The 23,420-nt window shown below is 37.8% G+C and overlaps 1 protein-coding gene across 4 annotated transcripts in view; it reads right to left on the bottom strand.

The window, feature by feature from the left end:
- LOC106882263 (double-strand break repair protein MRE11) overlaps positions 1-22,981 on the bottom strand; it is a 46,389-nt gene extending 23,408 nt beyond the window's left edge. Inside the window, exons 1-4 of one of the 4 annotated variants that reach the window (XM_089341923.1) lie at positions 22,617-22,981; positions 10,542-11,586; positions 8,945-9,041; positions 1,608-1,711 (exon numbers count right to left, since the gene is read on the bottom strand). In XM_089341923.1, the coding sequence (XP_089198049.1) occupies positions 1,608-1,711; positions 8,945-9,041; positions 10,542-11,580 (1,240 nt within the window). In that variant the 5' untranslated portion in view covers positions 11,581-11,586; positions 22,617-22,981. Of the gene's footprint in view, positions 1-1,607; positions 1,712-8,944; positions 9,042-10,541; positions 11,587-13,650; positions 15,194-15,250; positions 15,432-22,616 lie in introns of those variants that run through there. The other 3 variants (XM_014932877.3, XM_089341924.1, XM_089341922.1) reach the window with 3 other exon arrangements.
- Positions 22,982-23,420: the final 439 nt, after the last annotated feature.

The following is a 23,420-nucleotide window of genomic DNA, read 5'->3' as shown; positions in this document are numbered from 1 at the left end:
ACATCTACAACTTCCTCTGTCATCCGTAGTGGAAGAATTTAAAGTAGTAAAATGTAATGCTGTAATGATGTACAGAGACTCTAAAGATGAGCTTGTCAGACATGCAGGTATTACCACAAGGTCTAGGCAAAAGTAGGTAGCTAGCACTGCTATCGCTCAGGCTGAAGGGATGCTGGAACTACGCGACATCATTGGAATTACATGCAGGGGTTGCCAAGGTCTTAGGTCTTCCTATTTCCAACACTGGAAGAAAGCAGACACCAGGGAGAGGTAGGCTATGACCCAGGAAACGGTGTGGTACTAGGAGGAAAACAAAAGGAAATCAAGAGCTGTTGGTGTCTCAGGGTGCATGGACTAAATGGGATCTCCCTAAGAGGAACCTCACATAGACTGACCTGTGGAGACTGGAACCTTTACGCATCTCCATCCTGCTGTGGGCGGTGTACGACACACTCCCAACATCAGCAAACCTGCACAGACGGAGTTTGAGGGAAGACCAGCTGTGTTGACTTTGTGGAGAAAGGGGCACTCTGGCACACATCTTGGCAGGGTGCAGAATAGCACTTTCTCAAGGCAGATACAAATGGCACCATGATAGGGTGCTTACAATACTTGCTCACACCCTGGAGCAGGAAAGGCGCAAGAAACATCATCACCAAGGGAAAGCAACTGCAGCAATTAAGTTTGTGAAAGAGGGAGAGAAACCAGTAAAGTCAGCAAAAACAATACATAGCTTGCTGCAAGAATCTCAACTATGGGATATGAAAATGCACTTAGGGGAGAGATTGCAGTTTCCCCAGGTTGTCCATACAACCCTGAGGTCAGATGTGGATAAAGCAACTCCTTACATGTATTATTAATATATTCCGAATTTCTTGAAATTCTTTTAAGCAATATTTAGATTTACTTATCATACACGAGGAATTACATTGGATGTTAATTCTATTTGAATTTATTTGTATCTGATTGTTTGATGAAACACATGGATAAATATATAAATACTAGATTCACTCATGTAAATGTGTACACAAAATACTCATGAAATAGGTACAAATTTTAAAAATATAAACATAATATATACATAGAATAATATAAACAGAAACATGCATGTATATTAAAATATACATACATGTGTATGCATATTCATACGTATATATAAAGAGTAATCGAACTGTTGATGTAACTATGATGTCCCAGTGATCTGAGGAGCTAACTTTCTTTATTTGCATTAATCTGTGGATACACAATTATATTGTATAATGCTGAGCATGTATATTAATGCAAACATATACACATAATTTCTTACACACTGAAGTTAATACAAGAAGGTTGCAAAACAGTTGTAACCCTCTCGTGGTTAAATAAATATATATTCACTCTCAAACCTTTTGACTATGTTTATATGTATGATGAGCTTGTTTCAGTTTCTGTCTACCAAATCCACTCACAAGGCTTTAGTCAGCCAGTGACTATAGTAGAAAACACTTGTTCAAGGTGTTGTGCAGTAGAACTGAACCCCAAATCATATGGTTGAAAAGCAAGCTTCTCAACCACAAACCCACACCATCGTCTATCTGAAAATGACTCCAAAAGTGAAAAAAACTAACCAGCAACACTGATGTCTGTTTTATTCATCTCAATCTCTTTCTTTCGGTGGAAAGTGACAATGTCTTTTAGATTAGCAACTTTATCAACAAATCTCTGGCCAAACCTGAAAGTAAAACAACATCAATATGAAGCCATTAAAACCTTTTGCTTGTCTTGTGTATCCCATGTGATACACAAGACATTTCCTTGGCATCCGTATATCATATGCGATACACATTCCCACAAAATTAACTTGGGGCATAACAAAGGAAAGCTTTTCATTACTCAGGATGTATGAAATAAAGGCTAAAATTCTTAATACAAGCATGAATGTTGAGGGCAAACTATTGAAAATGCTTTGGATAAGCAAAGGGTTAATAACAAATTGATATTTCAGGTTAAGCCTGGTCTGTTTTTATTTTTTAATCTTCCCTTGACTTGTCAGTGTAACAAGAGTAGAAGGAGCCTACAAAATAAGATCTCAATTTCATACCTCATAAATTGAGCAGCCACCTGCACACCTAATCAAAACTACTTTGTCTCCTTGCAGCTTCTACTGATCATTCTCATCCTCTCTTCTAAATGTGAGTACCCATGTAGATACTCCACAAGAAGCTGCACTGCCCCTAAATTTTTCTCAACAGGTGTTCTCAAATAATAAGAGACAAATACAAACATGCATATAACATGTATTTATACATATATGCAACAGGTTTCAGTATAATTTAGGTCGACTGAATTTAACTATAAGGCATTGGTCACTGTAGGCTATAGTAGATATTTTGCACAGCAGAACTGTATCTAAAACTATGTGGTTGTGAAGTGAATCTGTACCACACAGCCAAGCCTACATCTATATTATTTATTAATAAAAGATTCAATACCTCAAAGTGACCAGTGGTCTCGTCCCAAATTCAGAACCATTAGGTCAGTAGATAACTGTTTCTAAATAGTAAGATAAATTAAGAAATGGAGTCAAATGCAGGTGTTATTCAAATCATTTGAATAACACCTGCATTTGATTCCATTTCTTACTTGACAAAAACATTTCACTTAACCCTGGAATTTCTACCTTTATAAGTAGGCTGTAATATCCTTGGATTTATGTGAATTTTTGCTACCTTGGTAAGTATTTATTTATTTTTCACATTGAAAAAATACACATACATTTTTTTATATCTATCTATCTATCTATCTATCTATCTATCTATCTATCTATCTATCTATCTATCTATCTATCTAACTATCTATCTATCTATTTATCTATCTATCTATATATATATATATATCATTAATTAAATATATTCTGTTAGAAAATTATACACTGAATTTATAATGAGTGCTCTTTGTATAAAATGTCAAAAATATTAATACAATAAAGTATTTAGACATTAATACGAGTGATTATATATACTGTACATTGAAATAATTCGTGAGGTATTTTTTTGATATTGAATTTCATGCTATTATTTCCAAATACAGTATATATATATATATATATATATATATATATATATATATATATATATATATATATATATATAAGATTCAATTGAATTAGGTACTTAAATTGAGGCACCTTGTTAGTTCAGTATAATCTGCACACCCCAACAATATTATTTGAATATTGAATATCAAGACTCCGTGTAGACGCATTTGTACCCAATATTCCTGTCGTGTGTAGAAAACGCAATCCAGCCAAGTGAAGATATTCACTCTTGGTAATTCAGACATGTACTTTTTATAAAGGTACTTTCTATAGTATTTCCGAAGTGCAGATTCCAAGTTAGGTGAGCAAAATATAAATAAGTAACAAAGATGTACAGGTGTCAATTCATAACGACTATTTCAAGCGACTTCATTTAATTGATTAATTGAAACGGCCATAATGAATTGACACCTGTATATCTTTGTTACTTATTTATATATATATATATATATATATATATATATATATATATATATATATTGGGTCATCCCATAAATAATGCGGTTTTTTATACTTCTCTTATTTTTAAAAATTAAGACAAGCAAAGTTCTTTTTTAATCTAAAATATACTCTCCATCTTCTACAGTGCTCTTCCAACTATCTGGTAGACTTTCAAAGCCTCACTTCCAAAATTCACTTGTCTGTGATGAAAACTACTCCTCCAGTACTCTTCAAACCTTGTTCACAGAATTCATATTTTTCCAGTCCAAATGATTTTGATAATTGAGGAATAAGTGATAATCAGATACGGCAAGGCATGGTGGGTGGGGCAGCGTTTCCCATTCAAACTGCTCCAGCCTTTGCAATGTCATTCTCACTGTATCATCATCATCATCATCGTTTAATGTCCGCTTTCCATGCTAGCATGGGTTGGACGATTTGACTGAGGACTGGTGGAACCCGAAGGCTACACCAGGCTCCAATCTGAATTGGCAGAGTTTCTAAAGCTGGATGCCCTTCCTAACGCCAACCACTCCGAGAGTGTAGTAGGTGCTTTTACGTGTCACCGGCACGAAGGCCAGTCAGGCGATACTGGCAACGGCCACGCTCAAAATGGTGTATTTTATATGCCACCCGCACAAGAGCCAGTCCAGGGACACTGGCAACGATCTCGCTCGAAAGTCCTTACATATGCCACGGGCACAAGTGCCAGAAAGGCGACGCTGGGCACAGGTGCCATCCCGATTTTGCTTTCGCTTGCCCCAATAAGTCTTCGCAAGCTGAGTTTCATGTCCAATGAAGGAGACGTATGTATGTGGCTGTATATCCTGATGGAAAAACATCTTTCGTCTTGAAACCAAAGATGGTCATTTTCTTTCTAGCACTGACTTAAGCCACTCAAGCTACTCGCAGTAGATCTCCTTTGTTATTGTTTGGTTTGGGTTTAAAAGTTTAAAGTGGACTAAACTCCTCATATCCTACCAAACAGATAACAACACCTTACGTGGGTGAAGACCTTCTTTAGTCTGAGGTGCCAGTGTTTCTCCTTTCTCTACCCACTGTCTTTGGTGTTTGACATTTTTATAGAGAACCCATTTCTTGTCATCAGTCACTATTCAGTCCAAAAAAGAGTTCATTCATGAGATGTGGCAGCAAAGAAGGGCACACATTCACTCCCTGCATAATTAGACTCAGAAAGTTTGTGAGGAAACCATTGACCTAATTTGCTGACTTTTCCGACAGCATGCAGGTGTTGATGAATGATTAAATGATCAAATCCAAGCTTCTCTGCTAGTCCTTCAACAGTTACGATGGGATTTTGTTCCACCAGGGTTTGCAGGACATCCTCGTCAAGCTCTACAGATCTTCCAGGACGAGGCTCATCTTCTAGGCTGTAGTTTCCAGTTCGGAATTTCTGGAACTACCATTGAGACTGGCTTATGCTTATTGTCTGATCCCCATATACTACATTAATATTCCTCGCACTTTCCATTGTGTTGTTGCCTTTATTGAACTCATAAAGCAAAACATGCCGAATATGCTCCTTTCTCACTTCTATTATAGCACTGAAAAAATAACTGTTAAAATCAAACTGCACTCTTCAAAACTTGCACTAAGAATAAGGTCAAGGTCAAATTACTACCTGCTTTTATAGCAAGTTGATGCAGGTAGTTTATCCTGTCCCCTCTGACTTTTAGTTTAAGCAATTGAAAAAAACCATATTATATATGGGATGACCCAATATATATATACCAACAATGAAGATATACCAACGGTGAATGAACAACCAGTAAAGAGACTCGGTAGATGGTAAGAGGTTTACTAAATGATAAGAAGCAAAGTAAAGAAACATGATTTAGTGGAACAAGGACTAAAGGCAATTGACAGAATGACATTACCAGGGAAATTCAAATGTTGGATACTGCAATTTGGACTGTACCCAAGGATAATGTGGCCATTGCAAGTGTATGAAATAGCCTTGAGCAGAGTAGAAAGGATGGAACAAAGATGCAGTGTGTTTATCAGAAAATGGCTTGGTCTGCCGAAACCACTGAATACAACTGCACTATATGGAAAACCCATGCTGCAACTACCAATAACATCAATCACCGAAGAATATAAAGCAGGAAAGGCGAGAACAGTAATGATGCTAAGGTATTCAAAAGATCAGAGCATCCGAGAAAACCCTCCAAAGTTATGAACAGGGAGGAAATGGAATTCGGAAGAAGCAGTAAACAGGGCAATCGGAAAGTTAGGGCACGCCGATATAGTCGGAGCAACGCAAGAAGCAAGAGCCGGTCTAGGGTCGCACAATTTTAGGCCATTTTGCAAGAGATGAAAGAGGCAGTGGTACACGAAGTGAGAAAGGAGGAAGAAATGCGAAATGGACATTTGGTGCAATGTAGTCAACAGGGACAGTGCCTGAGATGGGAGGAATATGTAGTCAGGTGCAGAATCTCATGGAAGGAACTTTGGGCTTTGGAACAAGCAAGAACATCCTTCCTGATCAAGTCTACCTTCGACATTTTACCTTCACTGGCGAATTTAATCCGGTGGAACATACAAACAACTGATGAATGAAGATGCGGAGAGAAAGCAATGGCAAGACATGTTCTGTCAAACTGCAGGCTAGCACTAGACAGATATAAATGGTGTCACAATCAAGTCCTCGGCGTCATAAGTGCAGCACTCAAGGAGAAGATTGAAGGATATAATAGGGGAGGATACCCAAAAGTGGAAAAGCGCAGGAAAATATACTTCCAGAAGGAGGAAAAAAAGGCAGTGTCATGGGAAGAGAACATCACTAATGCAGAGCAATGGAAGGAGAAGAGGTATGAGAGATTAATCAAAGAATGCGGAGAACAGGGATGGCCTGTCGTTATTACCATCTGGCAGTGGGAGCTAGAGGCTTCATTGAAAGGAAAATGATGACGTTACTTAAAAGAAGGTCTGCATTTTCAAGCTCAGAGCTGAGAAAAGTAATAAGGAGGTTACAGGAGGCAGTCGAAAAAGTCAGTTTCTATATATGGCTGAAGCGAGAAGACCCAAAATGGCTTGAAAGCTATAGCATGCCAACTAGGAAATAGCATCACTAGGTGAGGCTGGCTGACACTTAAGCAGCATCGCTGATTGACAGGTGGGCCAAGGAAGCGATCTCATTCATAGTGCGCCCTCTTCCTGGTTTGAAGGCTTGTACCACCAAACAGCTGGAACTGAAGGCAGGTTTAGAGAGGGCACAGGCTACAACTACGCGCCCTTCCCTTCCCTTGGTCAGTTGAAGCTTAGACAGTGTCACATGACAGTTAGCTGGTGCTGGTTGCTGGAGCCTAGTGGCAAGTATTTAAAAGGAAAATTGGCAGGATGGTCAGTCACCTGCCGACATTCGTTGATGCTACATCGAAGAAACCAAAGAACAAAAGAAAAGAGCTGAAAGAAGAAACACACTCAACACTAGCTGAAGACACCTCTGAAAGGAGGGGGGGCACCATGTCGAAAATGGTAGAGGAGTAGGGGCTGAAACTGGACGTGGTTCCTCCTGATGATGTCTTTAGCTAGTGGTTCCGATAAAGGAGCTGTTGAGGTAGCAAACCACGAAACGTGCTTGGAATTCCCTTATATATATCATCATCATCGTTTTTAACGTCTGCTTTCCATGCTGGCATGGGTTGGACGGTTTGACTGAGGACTGGCAAGTCAGATGGCTGCACCAGGCTCCAATCTGATCTGGCAGTTTCTACAGCTGGATACCCTTCCTAATGCCAACCACAAGTGCCAGTAAGGCGACACTGGTAACGATCACCCTCGAATGGTGCTTTTTACATGTCACCAGCACAGGAGCCAAGTAATAATAACAATAATCCTTGGATGGAATCTATAAATATTTTAATGCATTGCTACGCACATTTCGCCAAATCACATCCCTTAAGATCACAGTCCATATTCCTGGGATGATTAGCATAGACTGTAGTATCCATGGGTATCAGGTATACCATCTTCATGGAATAGGAGCTTTATTTGCATATTCAAAACTCATAAAAAAATGACAAGCAGAATTATAAGGTTATTATTAAATACTTCACAGCATTTCTTCCAGCTTTATGGTCTAAGTTCAAATTCCACTAAGGTCAATTTTGCCTTTCATCTTTTCAGGGTCAATAAAATAAGTACCAGTATGACACTGGGGTTGATGTAATCAACTAGCACCCTCCCACAAAATTTAAGGCCTTGTGCCTATAGTAGGAAGAATTATTAAACACCAAAGTTGTTTTTGCATCTTATCTTTCCAGGATTGATAAAATAGTCAAGTACAAGGGTTAATATAACCAACTCCTTTCCTCCCACCAAATTTCTGGTCTGCATCTGTTAGAAAGAATTATTATAAGAAAGTTCTACACTGATGTCATCAACAAAGAGAAACCTCATTGACATTTCTGAGCTGATACTGAGAAGTTACCACCACAGAACTTATAAAAACTGTTATTATTTAGATGCAGGTCAGCTCTACTCAAACAGACCCTTGATAACATTCCAGTTGTAACCATAGTCTTTTTTTTCCAGCTTAGGACTACTTTACCCAATGTATCCTATCTTTCTTTTAAGTCAATAGTGTATGGTGAAAGAAATTTAGTTGCTATGTGTCACATAGTGTTTCTGCTGTTTGTCATTACAACTTTTGTATAGCAGAGATAAATTATCAAAAGAGCCTAAATGAAAGAAATTATTAGTGTTACTATTTTTCCACGGATTTAGTTTTGGTTGAATCACATTCTTCATCATCATCGTCATCATCATCATCATTTAACATTCTTTTTCCATGATGGTCTGAGTTGGACAGTTTGACAGGATCTGTATATACTGGATGTTTTTGACACTGGAACTAGTGAGGTCACAACAAGACATGAAAGAACAGAAAAAAACCCTACCCCATAAAAAAGGGGTGGGATAAGTATTTAAGAGGAGGATGTGGCTTTATGCCAAGTGCTGAGAGGTAGTTAAGAAGTCTGTTTTGCATTCGAAGTTTCATTCAACTGCAGAGCATCTTCAGCAAGTCTTGTAACTTAGTTTCAAGTTGACCAAAACAATCTGAGTTGAATTTAGTCAATGGAAAATTGTGTGGAATCCTTCCATAAGGACTGTTCCTATTGGGCGGGGGCACAATTGGAGAACTTAATTCAGTGCTCAGTTTCACACCATCACCTGGCACTTCAGTGTTTTTAACGTAATCTTCTCAATTGCAAGTAATTAGGACAGGTCTATGGTCAATGAACAACTGGATTCCTTCCTTAAACCTATGTCAATACCACTGAAAAAGTTATGGATGCTGTCTTCTTCTGATTAGGTTATTAAAAAATAAAAAAAATATGAAGGCATTGCAAGTGAGAAGTGACAAATGTCTCAACCAAAATTTTTAAAAAGTTAAAAACCTACCTAAATGAAGAAAACGGTTCATAACCTCCACTGTAATCAACACGCAGACGAATAAGGGGTTTCTTTGGTTGTTTAGCATGTCCTGTGTGTGAAGATTCTGGAGGAAATAGAAGTAAATACACAACAAGATATTAAGAGGAAAACATTGTGAGTTTTCACAAATGTAAAAAGTGAATTTATGAAAAAAATAAATGAAATTTCTAATGGTTGTTATTGGCAGAATCATTGACAAAATACTTTGTGGCATTTAGTTACAGCTCTTCATACTTGCATGGTCAAATTTGCCTTTCAACCTTCTGAGATCAATTAAAAATAAAATACCAATCAAATGTTTGGGGGCCAATGTAATTTACTTATCTCCTTCCCTTAAAAAATTGGTCTTGTGCCTAAATTATTATTATTTTAGAGCAGTGGATTGGTGGAATCATTAGAATATCATTCTTCCAATGTTGATAAAATAAAATACTAGCAAAGTAGTGAAGTATAATTTGATATATACTTCAAAAAGTCTGGGGCATTGTGCCCATGCTAGAAACCAACAAGCTGGCTGTTAGTGCATCAGGTATTTATTCTGGCTCTTTATATTTCTTCCACCTTTACATACTGAATTTAAATGCCGCTTAAGTCAACTACATCAACCCTTTCACACTTAGGTTGATAAAATAAGAACCAGTTGAGTACTGGAGTCAATGCAATCAATTAGTTCTTTTCCCCTAAATTTCAGACCCTTTTCTTTTTTTGGAAAGAATTATTAAGTGAGAGAGCAGTGCATGCCATCTAAGTGACACAGGGGTAAAATATACAAAGCCCAGTATACCCATCTGATAAGGGTACACTATGTCAAGATAAATAGGTGGGGTCCAGTTAGAATTTTCTTCAGGTTGAGTAGCCCATCCCGCTCGAAAGGTCCCTGAATAAGGGTTGTTTAAGGATGATAAACAAAACACCCATGTTTCCAGAGGTGAATTATCCAAACCCCAAAGAATTCCTTTCAACACATGGCTATGATGCTTCCCCACTACTTCTGCTTGTGATCAGAGATGCACATATCAGCCACTAAGGGACATGCTCAACTAGTTAAGGTCAAGCAACTGACAAGTAAATCTGTGGTATTGTGCAGAATATTTGCTGTAGCCCATCTTTTTATACCAAGACAAAACAATGTACATGATAACACTTCCAATCAGTTAAGATCAGAAGCCATGAGAGCCACTGCCTGGTACTGCATTAGGGCATTTTATTATTATCATCATTACTATTATCATTATCAAGATGCTGTATTAGAATTGTTAGAGTATTGGAAATTGCCTTGATATATTTGTCCAAGCTCCTTACATTCTGAGTTCAATTCCTACTGAAGTCAACTTTGTCTTTCATCCTGATAGGTCAATAAAATAAAGTAGCAGGAGAGCGGGGGTGATTTAATCAAGTAAATACATTCCCCCAAAATTAGTGAGCTTGTGTCTAAATTAGAAATTATAAAGGTGTAGTCAAAATAATAAAATACCAGCTAAGTACTGAGGCTGTTGCCCCTATTTTAGAATCAATAGTTAACATGGAGTTTCACAAAAGGATCAAATAATAAAATGCTACAAACCAGCAAGACGGACATAATTATCAACTTTCTCAGCACAAAAGTCTTCCATTTTCTTTGAGATTTTCAGATCATCTGGTTTCAGATTTGTTTCCATTAGAACAATATCTTCAATATAAAACTGCCTCACTGTTTCCAAAGGAAGTTTACTTATCTTGAAATTTTTACCATCAATAGAGAGAAGAGCAACATGTTTTTGTACAGCTTCAGATGGACTCAGTGATGTTGCTATAGAGCTGCCAGGCTGACATACATAAAAGTTCTGTACATTATTCCATTCAGGGTCTATTCGGCATTCATGTTCATGGCCCCACACAACAAGATCAATAAAATCATCTAGAAACTGTTCAGGGATATATTTAGTGGCTGAATGCTTGGCACGATTCTGGTGGAGCACACATACATTAAACCAGTCTTCTCTGTCTTCTTTGGGTCGTAGCATGGAGACATTTTTCTTGAGAAACATGCGATGTAAACGCTCATCTTGAATTGATCCAAGTCCAAACAATGCTAGCTTTGTTCTTCCTTTCTGCAAGAGCAATGGAGACAAAACTATTTTGTCAAGAGATGTACATTTGCCAAAGTAGTTAATAAGCCCAATGGTGTGAAACAGATCAAGAGAACAAAGGTTTCCTTGGCCTGTAGGGTCATCATGGTTACCATGGATGGAAAATATTGGGTAGGAAATATTGAGATTTGGATCATCATAGTTCAATGATGGGAAAGTGCAGTGTTCAAAATTCACAGATTGGTCACTAACAAACTCAAATTGTATTGGTTTGTCTCCCATGCAATATTTGCGTAACAGTGCCAGACTGCCATGTAGGATTGAACGAGATGGTTTGTTTTCATGAAACAAATCTCCTCCAAAAAGTATGAAATCAACATCATTTTGCTTGGCTTTTTCAAGGATCTCTTCAAATGTTACAAGGGAATCATTGCCTCGAACAGAATCATTTTCCATATATCCCAGGTGAATATCAGAGGCCAACAAAATCTTGAACTGATGTGAATTGTCTTCTGAACCATCTTGAGAGACCATTATTTTCTGAAAATAAATATTAAAAGAAAATGCTTTACTGAATATTTATTTTTCTCTTTTCCCCATCCACTCCTGCAACTGACCCAACAGCACACCAGCTCTCTTTTATCCCCCTGTTTACTCTGTCATTATTTCTATTCTGCCGCCTTGCACCATCAGGCATCTTCTACTTCTTCTACTCACTCATCCCTGCCCCATTCATTCCTAACCATTTTGTACCTTGAAGGTCCACTCTGACACCTCATCACCACTTATAACACTTTCCAGTTCCATCAGCCTTTTTCTCTCATACTTAATCACTGTTTACTCTTCATTCTCCTAGTATGTTCCCCTACCACTGGAGGTCTTGTAGACTTGCAAGCTGCACGGCAACCTCTAGGGTTGGTGTCAAGCAAAAAGACCCACCAATACATGCTGTAAAATGGTTGGAATTAAAAAGGGTATTCTTGGGCCTGTCAAACTGTCCAACCCATGCAAGCATGGAGAATGGGCATTAAATGACGACGATGATCTATCAGCTACAATAATGGCACACCACATGCCTCATTCCAACCTCAGTGACCTAAGTACTTAAGTAGTCATGATACCATGGTGCCACTGTCCTTCATGAGAGTCCGGACCATAATTTTGGAAGGACAATTAGAGTTCATCTTCTCTTAGCTCAGTTCCCAAATGATGACTTGGTTGGTAATTCTTTCTTACTGTCTGCGTTGTCAAATTGAATGACAGATATATTTCCAAGAGTGAATTGGTTCAAATAGTCAAAAATGGATAACAATTTAAAGAGTTCCCTGACATTAGTGTAACATGGCTAGTGATAGGAAGGGCATCCAGCTGTAATAACTATGTCAAAATATTACAGACGTCATCCGCCAACTTGTCTAGAGGACAGTAACATACAGGATGCTCAAGGCTGGAATGCCTTTGATAAGAGGTATGTTTGATCAAACAATATTAACACTTTTGTTTCAATATTTCAACTGAAATGTACTGCCTTTGTTTCAATTTGTTTTGAAAATAACGAAAACTTTAGTAAAATAACTTTGTCATTATACTGGATAACACAAGTTTTGTTTGTCTAAATGTTTTTAGTGTTTCACAGCTAATTTTTTCCTCCTGATTTCAAAACTACCCTTGAAAATTGCATAGCATCAGTATTTTAGGAGATAATTGCAGTTTTCTAGAGAATGGGAACAAAATTTAGCTCCGATAGTACTTTATTCAACTTATTCCCATTGAACATTAACAGGAACTAAAAATATTTTGTCCTAACATTTATTTTTAAACTAATGAGAAATGTAAGCAAAACTATGATGAGATTATAAGATTTTACTAGAAATGCAGTGAAGATCATGCCCTCCTACTGTGAGCTCCTAAATCTGTATGCACCAATGACTATATATAGTCCCCCATCTTGGTATCTTCTCTCCATTGTAGCAATATTCTGGTGGAATCACTCACCATGTTCCTCACTCACTTGACTTAAGTTTTCATGAAAAAGTCTAAATGCGAATGCAAAAAGTGAACCTTTAATGACATTCTACAGCCTCAATTCTTCTAACACTCAATGAGTTTTGCTAGAACCTGCTTGTAGTTTGGGTGTTTGTTATTGCCAAGGAATCCATTGACAGTATCTTGAAATGCACACCATGCCTCTCTTTCTAGATCATTTATCACATTTTCAAGTTTTACTGACCTTGGCACTTTCCTTACTTGTCCAATAAATATACCACACTTAAGATAGCTTTGGAAAGAGTAGACGAATTTCTTGACGTGCTTCTCCACCACAATCTAAAGCCTTTACAAACTGCTTGACCAAACCCAGCTTTATGTGAAGTGGAGGTAACAACACTTTTGCAGGCTCTACAAGAGGTTGTCTTATGACATTTAGCTTTCATGGCTGGATTCATCTCATGGGGGCCACTCAGCCTTCTGGTAATGTTCATGATCAACCCTACTGTTCCATAGGCAAAGAAAACATGAATACTTAGTGTACCCACCCTGTAATCCAAGTAAGAAGGCAAGCATTTTAAAGTCGCCACAAGCATCCCATTTAAACTTATACTTTACTTTCTCAAGGAGCTCTTTTACACTGTTATTTTCTTCTTTCATCTGTACTGAGTATGCAATAGGCAGGGATGGATGCTGATTTCCATTGTGTAATAAAGCGGCTTTGAGACTTTTTGCTGAGCTATCTATGAAAAGTCGCCATTCTTCAGGGTTGTGATCGATAACATTCAATATGAGTCCTTTTTTCTTTAATTCTTTCTTTATACTTGTACATTATATAATCCTTAAGCTTAATGTCAGTAGCCATCCCCAAGTTTACGACAAAAATTTTTTAAATCTTTGTATAGAACTGTGTACTTTACAGTTCCAGTGATGCGATGTTTAGCTGTTGTGCGCATGCTCACATGTCCAAGATAGGAAGATTCATGGTAGGGAGAGAGAGCACTGTGGTTCACACAGTGCCGACCCTGGTGTATTGGTAAAAGGTAGTATTTCTTTTTGATTGTGTGTGTTGTGCTTAAAAATGTGTTTATATTCTTGAATGTGATAAAGTGTAGAATTAGATTATTATCCTGCTTCCAGTTAGTGTTGCTGCCAGGATTTGAAAAATAGGGCAGATTCCACCCCACTTATTTTGTGATTTGGGGGGATATTTGAAAAACAAGGGGGAATTCGCAGCGGTGTTCAGTGAACAAATTAAGCACACTACCCAGCAGTAGCTAAAACATGAACCAATCAAATTTGTGTATAAATTTTCTTTTTATGTTTGTTTGTTTTTTTTACACAATATTAAAACAATGGTTTAAAATTTTCAAAGCAGCACCCCCACTAATTTTATCTAAGAGCCACCACTAGTGGCTCATTCATTCGACTAAAAAATTCTTCAAGGCGATGCTTCAGCATGGCCACAGTCTAAAACATAAAAGATAAAAAAGAAACAATGAGGGGGAATAGGGTTGAAAAAAGTCATATATTTTCAAAAATTTTTTTAATAGCATATATGTGTCTATGGAGAGAAAAATATTCTTGTAAAAAGCACCATTCAGGTGTGGTCGATGTCAGTGCTACCTGACTGGTCCCGTGCTGGTGGCACGTAACAAGCACCATTCGAGCATGTTGCCAGTGCCACCTGACTGACTCCAGTGCCAGTGACATGTAAAAAGCACCATTCAAGCGTGGCCGATGCCAGTACTACCTGACTGGCCCTACATATTTGAAGCAAATTTCATTTGAAATAAATTTAATGATATTGCAACAGTTCTGTGGTCCATCTGATTAACACAAGGAGTGGAAAGTAATCATCTAAACTGCTAGAAATAACGGCCAAGTCTACATCATATAACACTGTAACGTCTTCAAAAGGAAGAACATATTCCATGTCCAGACATATTGTGCTTTGATAAAACCGCAAAGGATATTCACAGAAGGATTGCGTTTAAACACAAGTCTGCTGAAAGAGGACAGGCTCGGAGACTAAACAATAACCAAAACTGTACTACACGTGATCGCACGAAACACAACAGTCGTAAATAAAGGGACATTTACAATTGAACTAAGGTTCATTAAGAACTTAACCAAAAACAAAATACCAGACTTGATGCACTACGAGACTCCTCAATCACACTGAAGAGAGAGAAAGAGATGAATAATTTAACCAAACCTAATTTGTTGTTAATAAAAGCAGTAGTCAACAATCTGAACACGGAACAGGATATAACGAAGCAATTTTCGCGCGAATTAGTTTCGAGGGGAGATAACTCTTTCAGGTTTCAGAATTTTAGCGTCTTCCTTTTTGTTGATAAATCAATCAATAAGTGTGATACATAAATGGCTATTTTACTTCAATGACGTTTCAATGGTGGTCACCGAGTTTTATTTATATACTAGCAGTATAACCCGACGTTGTCCGGGTGTGACTTATTACGCCATCTACGATAAGTCTCGCTAGTCTAAACTAAAAAAGAAAGCCTTACAACGAAAAAACCCTTATGTAAATATGTTCAGGTAATCTTCCAGTTTAGGGCGGTAAAAAAAGTAAATAAAAACATACAAGGGAAATAACTTAACGTCTTACTAGTATTATCCATACTACTCTGAAATGGGTTTTTTTTTAGCTGTTTATAAATAAATCACACACTTGATTTGATGGAAGTTAACTGTTTATATATAAATCACACACGTCATTGAATCTCATAGTACCGGCTGAGAGATCGAAAATCTCGCGTGGAAGACCGGCTGCACAACAACTTATTGTTCCTCAAAATGAAATACTCACTCGTCAATTAATCATAGAAGAATATTAGTGAATTGTGCAGCAGTTCAAGACACAAAATGTTGGAATGGTGTGCGCGCCGTCGGCTTATTAGGAATAAGTTTACCTGCGAGGATTGTTTAGTACCATGCGGACTTGTTAAAAAAAAAACAAAAAAAACACGTGTGTGATTTATAAACAGCTAAACAAAAACACATTTCAGAGTTGTACGGATAATACTAGTAAGACGTTAAGTTATTTCCCTTGTATATTTTTTATTTACTTTTTTTACCCCCCTAAACTGGAAGATTACCATATGTTCATAATTCAAAAGACGATGAAATTAATAGGGAAAGTCTGAAGGCTGCTTTGTTTAACATTATTAAGTGTACGTAAATTTCATCCGTCTAATTGACTATAGAAATGCTTGTGCAAAACAACTTTTTGCGCTGCCCTGATTATACATAGTAAGGTAATCCCTTTTAGCATGAGCTAGGATGGCAATATGTGATGAAGCAATTGCTGGCGATCTGTTGCTACACAATTTTGCCAGAATTCTATCAGATTGGGCAGAAGGTGTTGATGCACCATTTTGCATTATGTTCAAAGTAGCTTCTGGAATGTGGTGAATTGCTGCAGTCTGTTGCTGTCATTTTAAACCGGTTGCATTCTTTCCCCAGCAAACTCTTTGGAGGCATAATCTATGTATATATTAAACAGAACAACAAAAAGTTATAACGGCGATCTTACGTTACCAGTTCCAAAGCTGTCACTTAAATCACGTGTGTTTATTTACATCACATCAGCCGTTTCCATAAAAGTGTTTTAGGGTTAGGGTTAGGGAATTCCGTCCGTAACCCTAACCCTAACCCTAAAACCCTTTTACGGAAACGGCTGATGTAATGTAAATAAACACACGTGGTTTAAGTGACAGCTTTGGAACTGGTAGCGTAAGATCGCCAGTTATAACAGATGGCAGGGTAGGTAGTTTTCACATTTCTAATGAAGTTCACTGATTCGCAATGTGTTGTCCTGTCTACATAAGCTCCGTAGTTTGTATATTTACAAAACATTGACGAACATGTAGTAAAGTAAGATCTAGTTATATTGTAGTGAATGCTTGTGTGTACGTGCGCGTGTTTGAGAGAGCGAGTGAGAAGAGGGAGAGAAAGGAATAGAGAACGGGAGCAATGAAGAGAGAGGAAGGGAGAACGGAAGACAGTTATAAAATAGCAATGCGTGTGCATGTTTATATAAGAAACACACAAACTAAATCTTATATCTATAATGTTGATGTGTATGTGTATTTATGTGTATGTTGTCACAGATCACGTATGTGTGGTTGTGTGTGTTTTTACATTTCTATGTTATGAAAAATATGTAAAAAAATACTAAGAGGAGACAAGGACGCTGAACATGCAGACAATGCTTGAAGCAGAGAAATGGCAATAAGCCCCAGATGACCAGGTCACGTGGATAGTTAGAGGTAGGAGAGAAGAAAGCTATTAAATGGGAGAGTGGAAGAAGAACAAAGTAAGAGTGAAAAGGTAGATAAAAGGAAAGAATAGTCTTAAACCAAGTTAATCTATGACTTTGTATGTATCACTTTCTCTGTCTCTCTCCCTCTTTTACTCTTACTCTCTCTAATTATATGTTGAGCGCATGATCGATGTGTAAAAACGCCGGTACAGATAGAATGGAAGAAATATAAAAGTTGCTAGAAACAAAAGCCAAATCTCCTTTAAATCACATGAAGTAAACAGAATTTTAAAAATCTAATTACTGCACTAGAAAGTTCACATCGAGAAAATTCCATTGATGTAAAAATTTTCACAAAAAAGTGGAAAATGTGGATTTCTATAAACTTTTAAAAAGGCTACACACAGACACACAACTTCAGCTTTTTATATTAAGATACAAGAATGCTGTAAAAAGAAATGCCCACATTTTTATTAATGATAGAAAATAGCACACCAAAACAATGAGAAAAACTTGATAAATTTCTGGTTAAAAGACATCGCGCAATTTATTCAAAAGAAGAAACAGATCTTTTTTGTTTGGCTTTCACTTCTTGAAATTTTAAAATTTGGTATATTGATGTAAAATTTCAGGCTGAATCTGATGTTATTCATTTATGTGAGAAAAAAATTAGAAAAATGTTACAGAGGTTTAAAGTTTGGTTGTTTTTACCCAATCAGAAAACAGGATTTGGAAGCTGGCTTTTTCTGCATGACAAATTGAAACAAATTGAAAGCGATATATTACAACACCGGGTTTTGAAGATCAAACCGTAAGATACATTATTAAAAAACTATGTTATACTACTGTAGTTCAGTTTATGGAAACAATTAATCTCAGAAATTCAAAAATGAAAGTTTGAGAAGCACTAGGGTGAGAGTTAGGGTTTGGGGTTTAGACCTACATATGTTTCTACTGCATTGGTTAGTAACCGTTGCAATTGCAACCTTACTATAATACCCATGCAGTTTCTTTAGAGTCTTCACTTTAATATCCTTTGACATTTAACTGATTAAAGTTTTCTGTCGATTTTCTTTGCCTCCAGTGATGCAGAGTTGTATGTTAATTTAGATGTGAACTATCTTCAATTCTAAGTATTGACCAGATAATCACTTGTTTGTTCCTTATTGTCAGTTATTTCAGAAAATCTTGTTGTTTAAATATTTATAACCCATTTATATTGAGCAAAGGCAAATTTTCTCATATGCAAGCATCTTAAAGCTTGTTCTTGTCTAGAATTTATTATAGTACCCTCAGATGTAAAAAGAAAATGGGTAAAATTCTTTTATATATAGGTCACATTTATTAGTTCCTGATCTGTATGGTTTTGCAGTCTAATTAATTTCCAGTTGATAGTTGTTGTGTATTCTTTTGGTTCGTGTTGGAATAATAAACAACTCACTGAAGGCATTATTAAGATTCTACGTGTTTATTTACTTGGCATGTTTACAAACTGTATATGCATAGCGGAGTGATATACACTGTGCGTATCCGCCTTAGACGCAGTTCATACTGTTTACTAGATGCGCTTAACAAAATAGTACTAATAGTGGGGATGTATTCATATATACGTATACCTACGCATACACATAGATATGAACGTGTAACATCCCTTCTTGAAAGAAAAGAATCTTTTAGCAATGAAAAAAATAAAAGTAATCTCCCTTACACTAATGGATTGTCAGCGCAAGGGTGGCAATCCTGCAGCAGAAACCGTGAGATTATTCTGCCCACACACGTGGTTTTCTGCTTCCTAATCTAGCATAAATAGTTTGTTTTTTTTCTTCTTTTAACGGTATCAAATCGGTAGTAAAATGTTCGGTCTCGATACGGTGGATCTTGTGGTCTCCACTGGTGTCTGAAGTGTGTTGGGGTGATGATTCTGTGGAAGCACAGATTCTGTGTGTGCCGTCATCTGCTGTGCATGTTGTGGTTCTTGTTGGTGTTGTCACTGATGCTGCAGGTGTTGCACATGTTATCCTCGATAGCTTTGGTGTTGGGCGGATGTGGGCCCTGTTACGTCTCAGCTGCCTACCAGATTCAGTTTCTATAATATATGCTCTTGGAGTTTCGGCTCTACTGATGAGGTTACAATGTTGAACCCATACTCATCAGCTAGCTTTTTGAATTCCTGAGATGTGAACTGGGTTCCATTGTCACATATGATCTGCTCTGGTATTCCTTGCTCTGCTACAAGTCCTCGAGCCACTGTAGTTATTGTTTTGGCTCTCAGGTCTTTCACTTTTCTCACAAATGGGAATTTGGAGTAGAAGCAGACCATAATCAAGTACCATTCTTGGTTCTCTGTGAACAGATCTACTCCAATAGCTTGCCATGGCCTTCTTGGAATGTCACTGGATATAATTTCCTAATTTTGTTGTGAGTTTCTGTACTTTTGACAGATGTGGCATGTAGAGACCATCTTCTCTATGTCTTTATACATGCCTACCCAATACACAGCTGACTTGGCTTGGAGATTGCATTTTTCCATTCCCAGATGCCCTTGGTTGATCTTTTGCATTGATTTGGTCATAATTATTCAGGATCCAGCCATCAGGATTCCATTCTCCACTGATGTGTCATCATGGATGACCCAATATTCATGAATGAGGGGCTGCACCTGATGTCTCTTCTCTGGCCACCCCTGAATCACCATCTGAGTAAGGAACTGGAGTTCATCTTTGCTGGCCTCCTCTTTGATTTGTTCCAGCTTTGTGTTTGTCACATTTGCAATGTGGTGGACCTTAGTCCTTCCATCTCCTGTTTATTATGTGAGGACAGCCTGGAAAGAGCATCTGCCAATATCAGGTCCTTTCTTGGCATGTACCTGTTATTGTAGTCGTATTTTTGGAGCCTCAACAGTAGCCTTTGCAGTCTGGCTGGTGATTTTGTGAGGTTCTTTTTGTCTGTTTGTTCTAGCGGCCGATGGTCTGATTCAATATTGAAATGTCTGCCATACAAGTATGTATGGAATTTTTCACAGCCATATACTACTGCCAGGAGTTCCCTTTCAATGTTCGCATACCTTGTCTCTGTGGGTGAGAGAGCTTTCGAGGCAAATGCAATAGGTTTGCCTTCTTGTATTAATGCTGCGCCAACTCCTCTCATAGAAGCATCAACTTGGAGCTTTACTGGCTTGCATCTATCATAATGCTGCAGAGTTGTCTCTTTACTGATGAGCTTTTTGATTGCGTTGAAATCCTGTGTGTGTGAAGCACACCAATCAAACTCTACGTCATCTTTGTTTAGTTCTCGGAGATTTGCAGTGTGATCGGCCAGCTTGGGTATGATGGCTCCCATGTAGTTGATGAGTCCCAGGAAGCTTCTGAGTTCCTTCTTATCTTTGGGTTCTTTGATATCTCTGATGGCTTCCACTTTAGCGGGGTCTGGTTTCACTCCCTCTGCAGAGTATATCATTCCAAAGAATTTGCACTCTTTTGCTTTGATCACACACTTGTCTGCATTGAGTTTGATACCTGCTTGTCAGGTTTTCTCCATAGCTTCATGTAAATTGAAGTCATGTGTGATTTCATCCTTGCCTTGCACTTGGATATCGTCTGCTATCCCAATTGCTCCATTGCCACCTTGGTAGGTCTCATCTATTTGGCACTGGAAAACATCTTGGCTCACTTTCAATCCAAATGGGAGTCAGTTGAATCGGTATCTGCCAAATGGTGTGTTGAAGGTAGTTAGCATCAATGATTCTTTGTCTGTCTTAACATTCCAGTACCCATTATTGGCATCCAGTTTGCTGATTCAGCTAATGATGGTGTGATTTCTTCAAGGATTGGAATTGGATAGTAATCTCGTTTTAAAGCCTTGTTCAGATCCCTTGGGTCGAGGCATATTTGTAGGGTACCATTGGGTTTCTTTGATTACAATTGAATTCACCCAGTCAGTTGGTCATGTCACTTTGGTAATTATTTCTTTTTTTTCCATTCTGTCTAACTCTACATTCAGCTTCTCCTTTAATTCTAGTGGAACGTGGCGAGGTGGGTGAACAATTGGTTGGGCATTGGGATCAACTGTTATATGGTATCAACATTTCTCAAAACACCCAACTGTATCATCAAATCATTCTGGGTACATGCTTATCAGGTCTTCTTTATTTGTGATTGGTGGTCGGTCTTTGATAGGCATATCTCTGTCAATCCTGCTCAGAGCTGCTTTCACTTCACCATTGATTGACACGATATTAAGCTTTTGACAAGTATCAAGTCCAAGAATTGCAGGTCCTTCGGTTCTTGTAACATAAAAAGAACACTTGATTATTTTTTCTTTGTGTGTCCCTGTGATGGTTGTTTTGCCCAGTTGTGGAATCCTGGTACCTCCATATGCAGTGAGGATTACATCACTTGGTGTGAGGATTCCTTCGTTGACTTCTTGTATCTTGTGTTCTGGGAACATCTTTTTGTAGAGGTTAACAGGTAAGATATCACTCTGGGCTCCAGTGTCAATCTTTAGCTTTAAGTCAATGTTTATTCATTTCTTGCCTGATTTCTTTTGGATTTGTATTGTTGTGTATGCCTCATTTTTTTTCTGGTTATCATTTCCCATCTCATGTACATTTATTGTGCCGACTGCCAAGAATTCCTCCTCTGAGGTGTTTTCTTCCTGTTGTTGGGCATGTACATCTCTTTGTCTTCTCTTTCCGCTCCTCTTTGAACATTGGGGCTTGTATTTGTGAGATTTTGTTAGTCTACACATTTTTTCCAGTGTGTACCAAATGCAGGATATTTCCTCCGGTCATTGAACTCATGATCTGTACCACAGTACTGATATGTTCTCTATTTGTGGGTATGTTTCGTCCTATGTCTAGATACAATATCTACACTGCTGCTATCATGTTTGTTTGTAAAGTAAGTGAGGCCATTTGTTTGGTAGTGGCTTCAAATACTCTTGCAGTGTCTACTGCTTCTGCCAACTGGAGAGCGTCCTTACCAATGAGGGATTTCTGGACTTCTTTATGAGCACACCCCCATATAAGTTGATCAACAATCCTTTCGTCCTTGTCTTTGAATTTGCACTTCTCGGCAACATTCTTTAGTCTGGACAGGAAGTTGTCAATCGTTTCTTGTGGGTCTTGTTTCAGGCCCTGGAATTCGTACCTATGAATTCTATGGTTTGATCTGGGCTCTAGGTGTCTTTCAAATTTCTCTAAAAGTGTGTCTGGATTATTGCAATCCGATTCTGACATGTCCCAACTATTGAATAGGTCTAGGCCCTTCTCTCCCGTCCATAAAAGGATGTAGCTTACCTTTTCATTGGCAGTTATACCTTTCAGGAAGCTTTTGAAAGCCAATTGACATTCCTATTTGAATTTCTTGAACGCTTCCACGATATCATCCGCGTCCCAGTTCATGGTCGGATGTAGATTCATCTGTACGGCGATGGGGGCCCATGATCCTCGTGTGTGTGTGTCCGAAGACGAAGCGAAATTCAGTTTGTTAAATTTCAGGTTTGTTGTGTTCCTGTTTTGTTGTAAAGGCACGGTTTTCGATTAAGTATTTATCGCTGCCACCATGTTATGTATTCATTTGTTCTTGATGGGATAATAAACAACTCACTGAAGGCATTGTTATGATTCTACGTGTTTATTTACTTGGCATGTTTACAAACTGTATATGTATAGCGGAGTGATATACACTGTGCGTATCCGCCTTAGATGCAGTTCATACTATTTACTAGATGCGCTTAACAAAATAGTACTAATAGTGGAGAGGTATTCATATATAAACAATATATGAGTATATGCATATATATGTACATGTATGTACATATCTTCATCTACATGTACATATAGATACATATCTGGGTATATGACGTGGCAAAAAAACATGGACAAAATGATAAACAAGTTACAAAAAACAAGCAGGCCACATAGAGAACATATCCTTCATCAGCCGCCACCATTAAAACACTGGCGTTTCGAAATACCTATGCATACATATAGATATGAACGTGTAACAATAGTATAGTCTTTGTTTCTGTCTTTAATAGACCAGATTAACCTACTTAGACTTGTTTGAGATTTTTTATTTTTATATTTAAATGAATTTAA

This window comes from Octopus bimaculoides, chromosome 25 (genome assembly GCF_046866305.1).
Source record: "Octopus bimaculoides isolate indiv1 chromosome 25, ASM4686630v1, whole genome shotgun sequence".
Classification (NCBI taxonomy): Eukaryota; Metazoa; Mollusca; class Cephalopoda; order Octopoda; family Octopodidae; genus Octopus; species Octopus bimaculoides.
The sequence above is the reverse complement of the archived record's forward strand: the minus strand, read 5'-3'. Positions and strand labels throughout refer to the sequence as shown.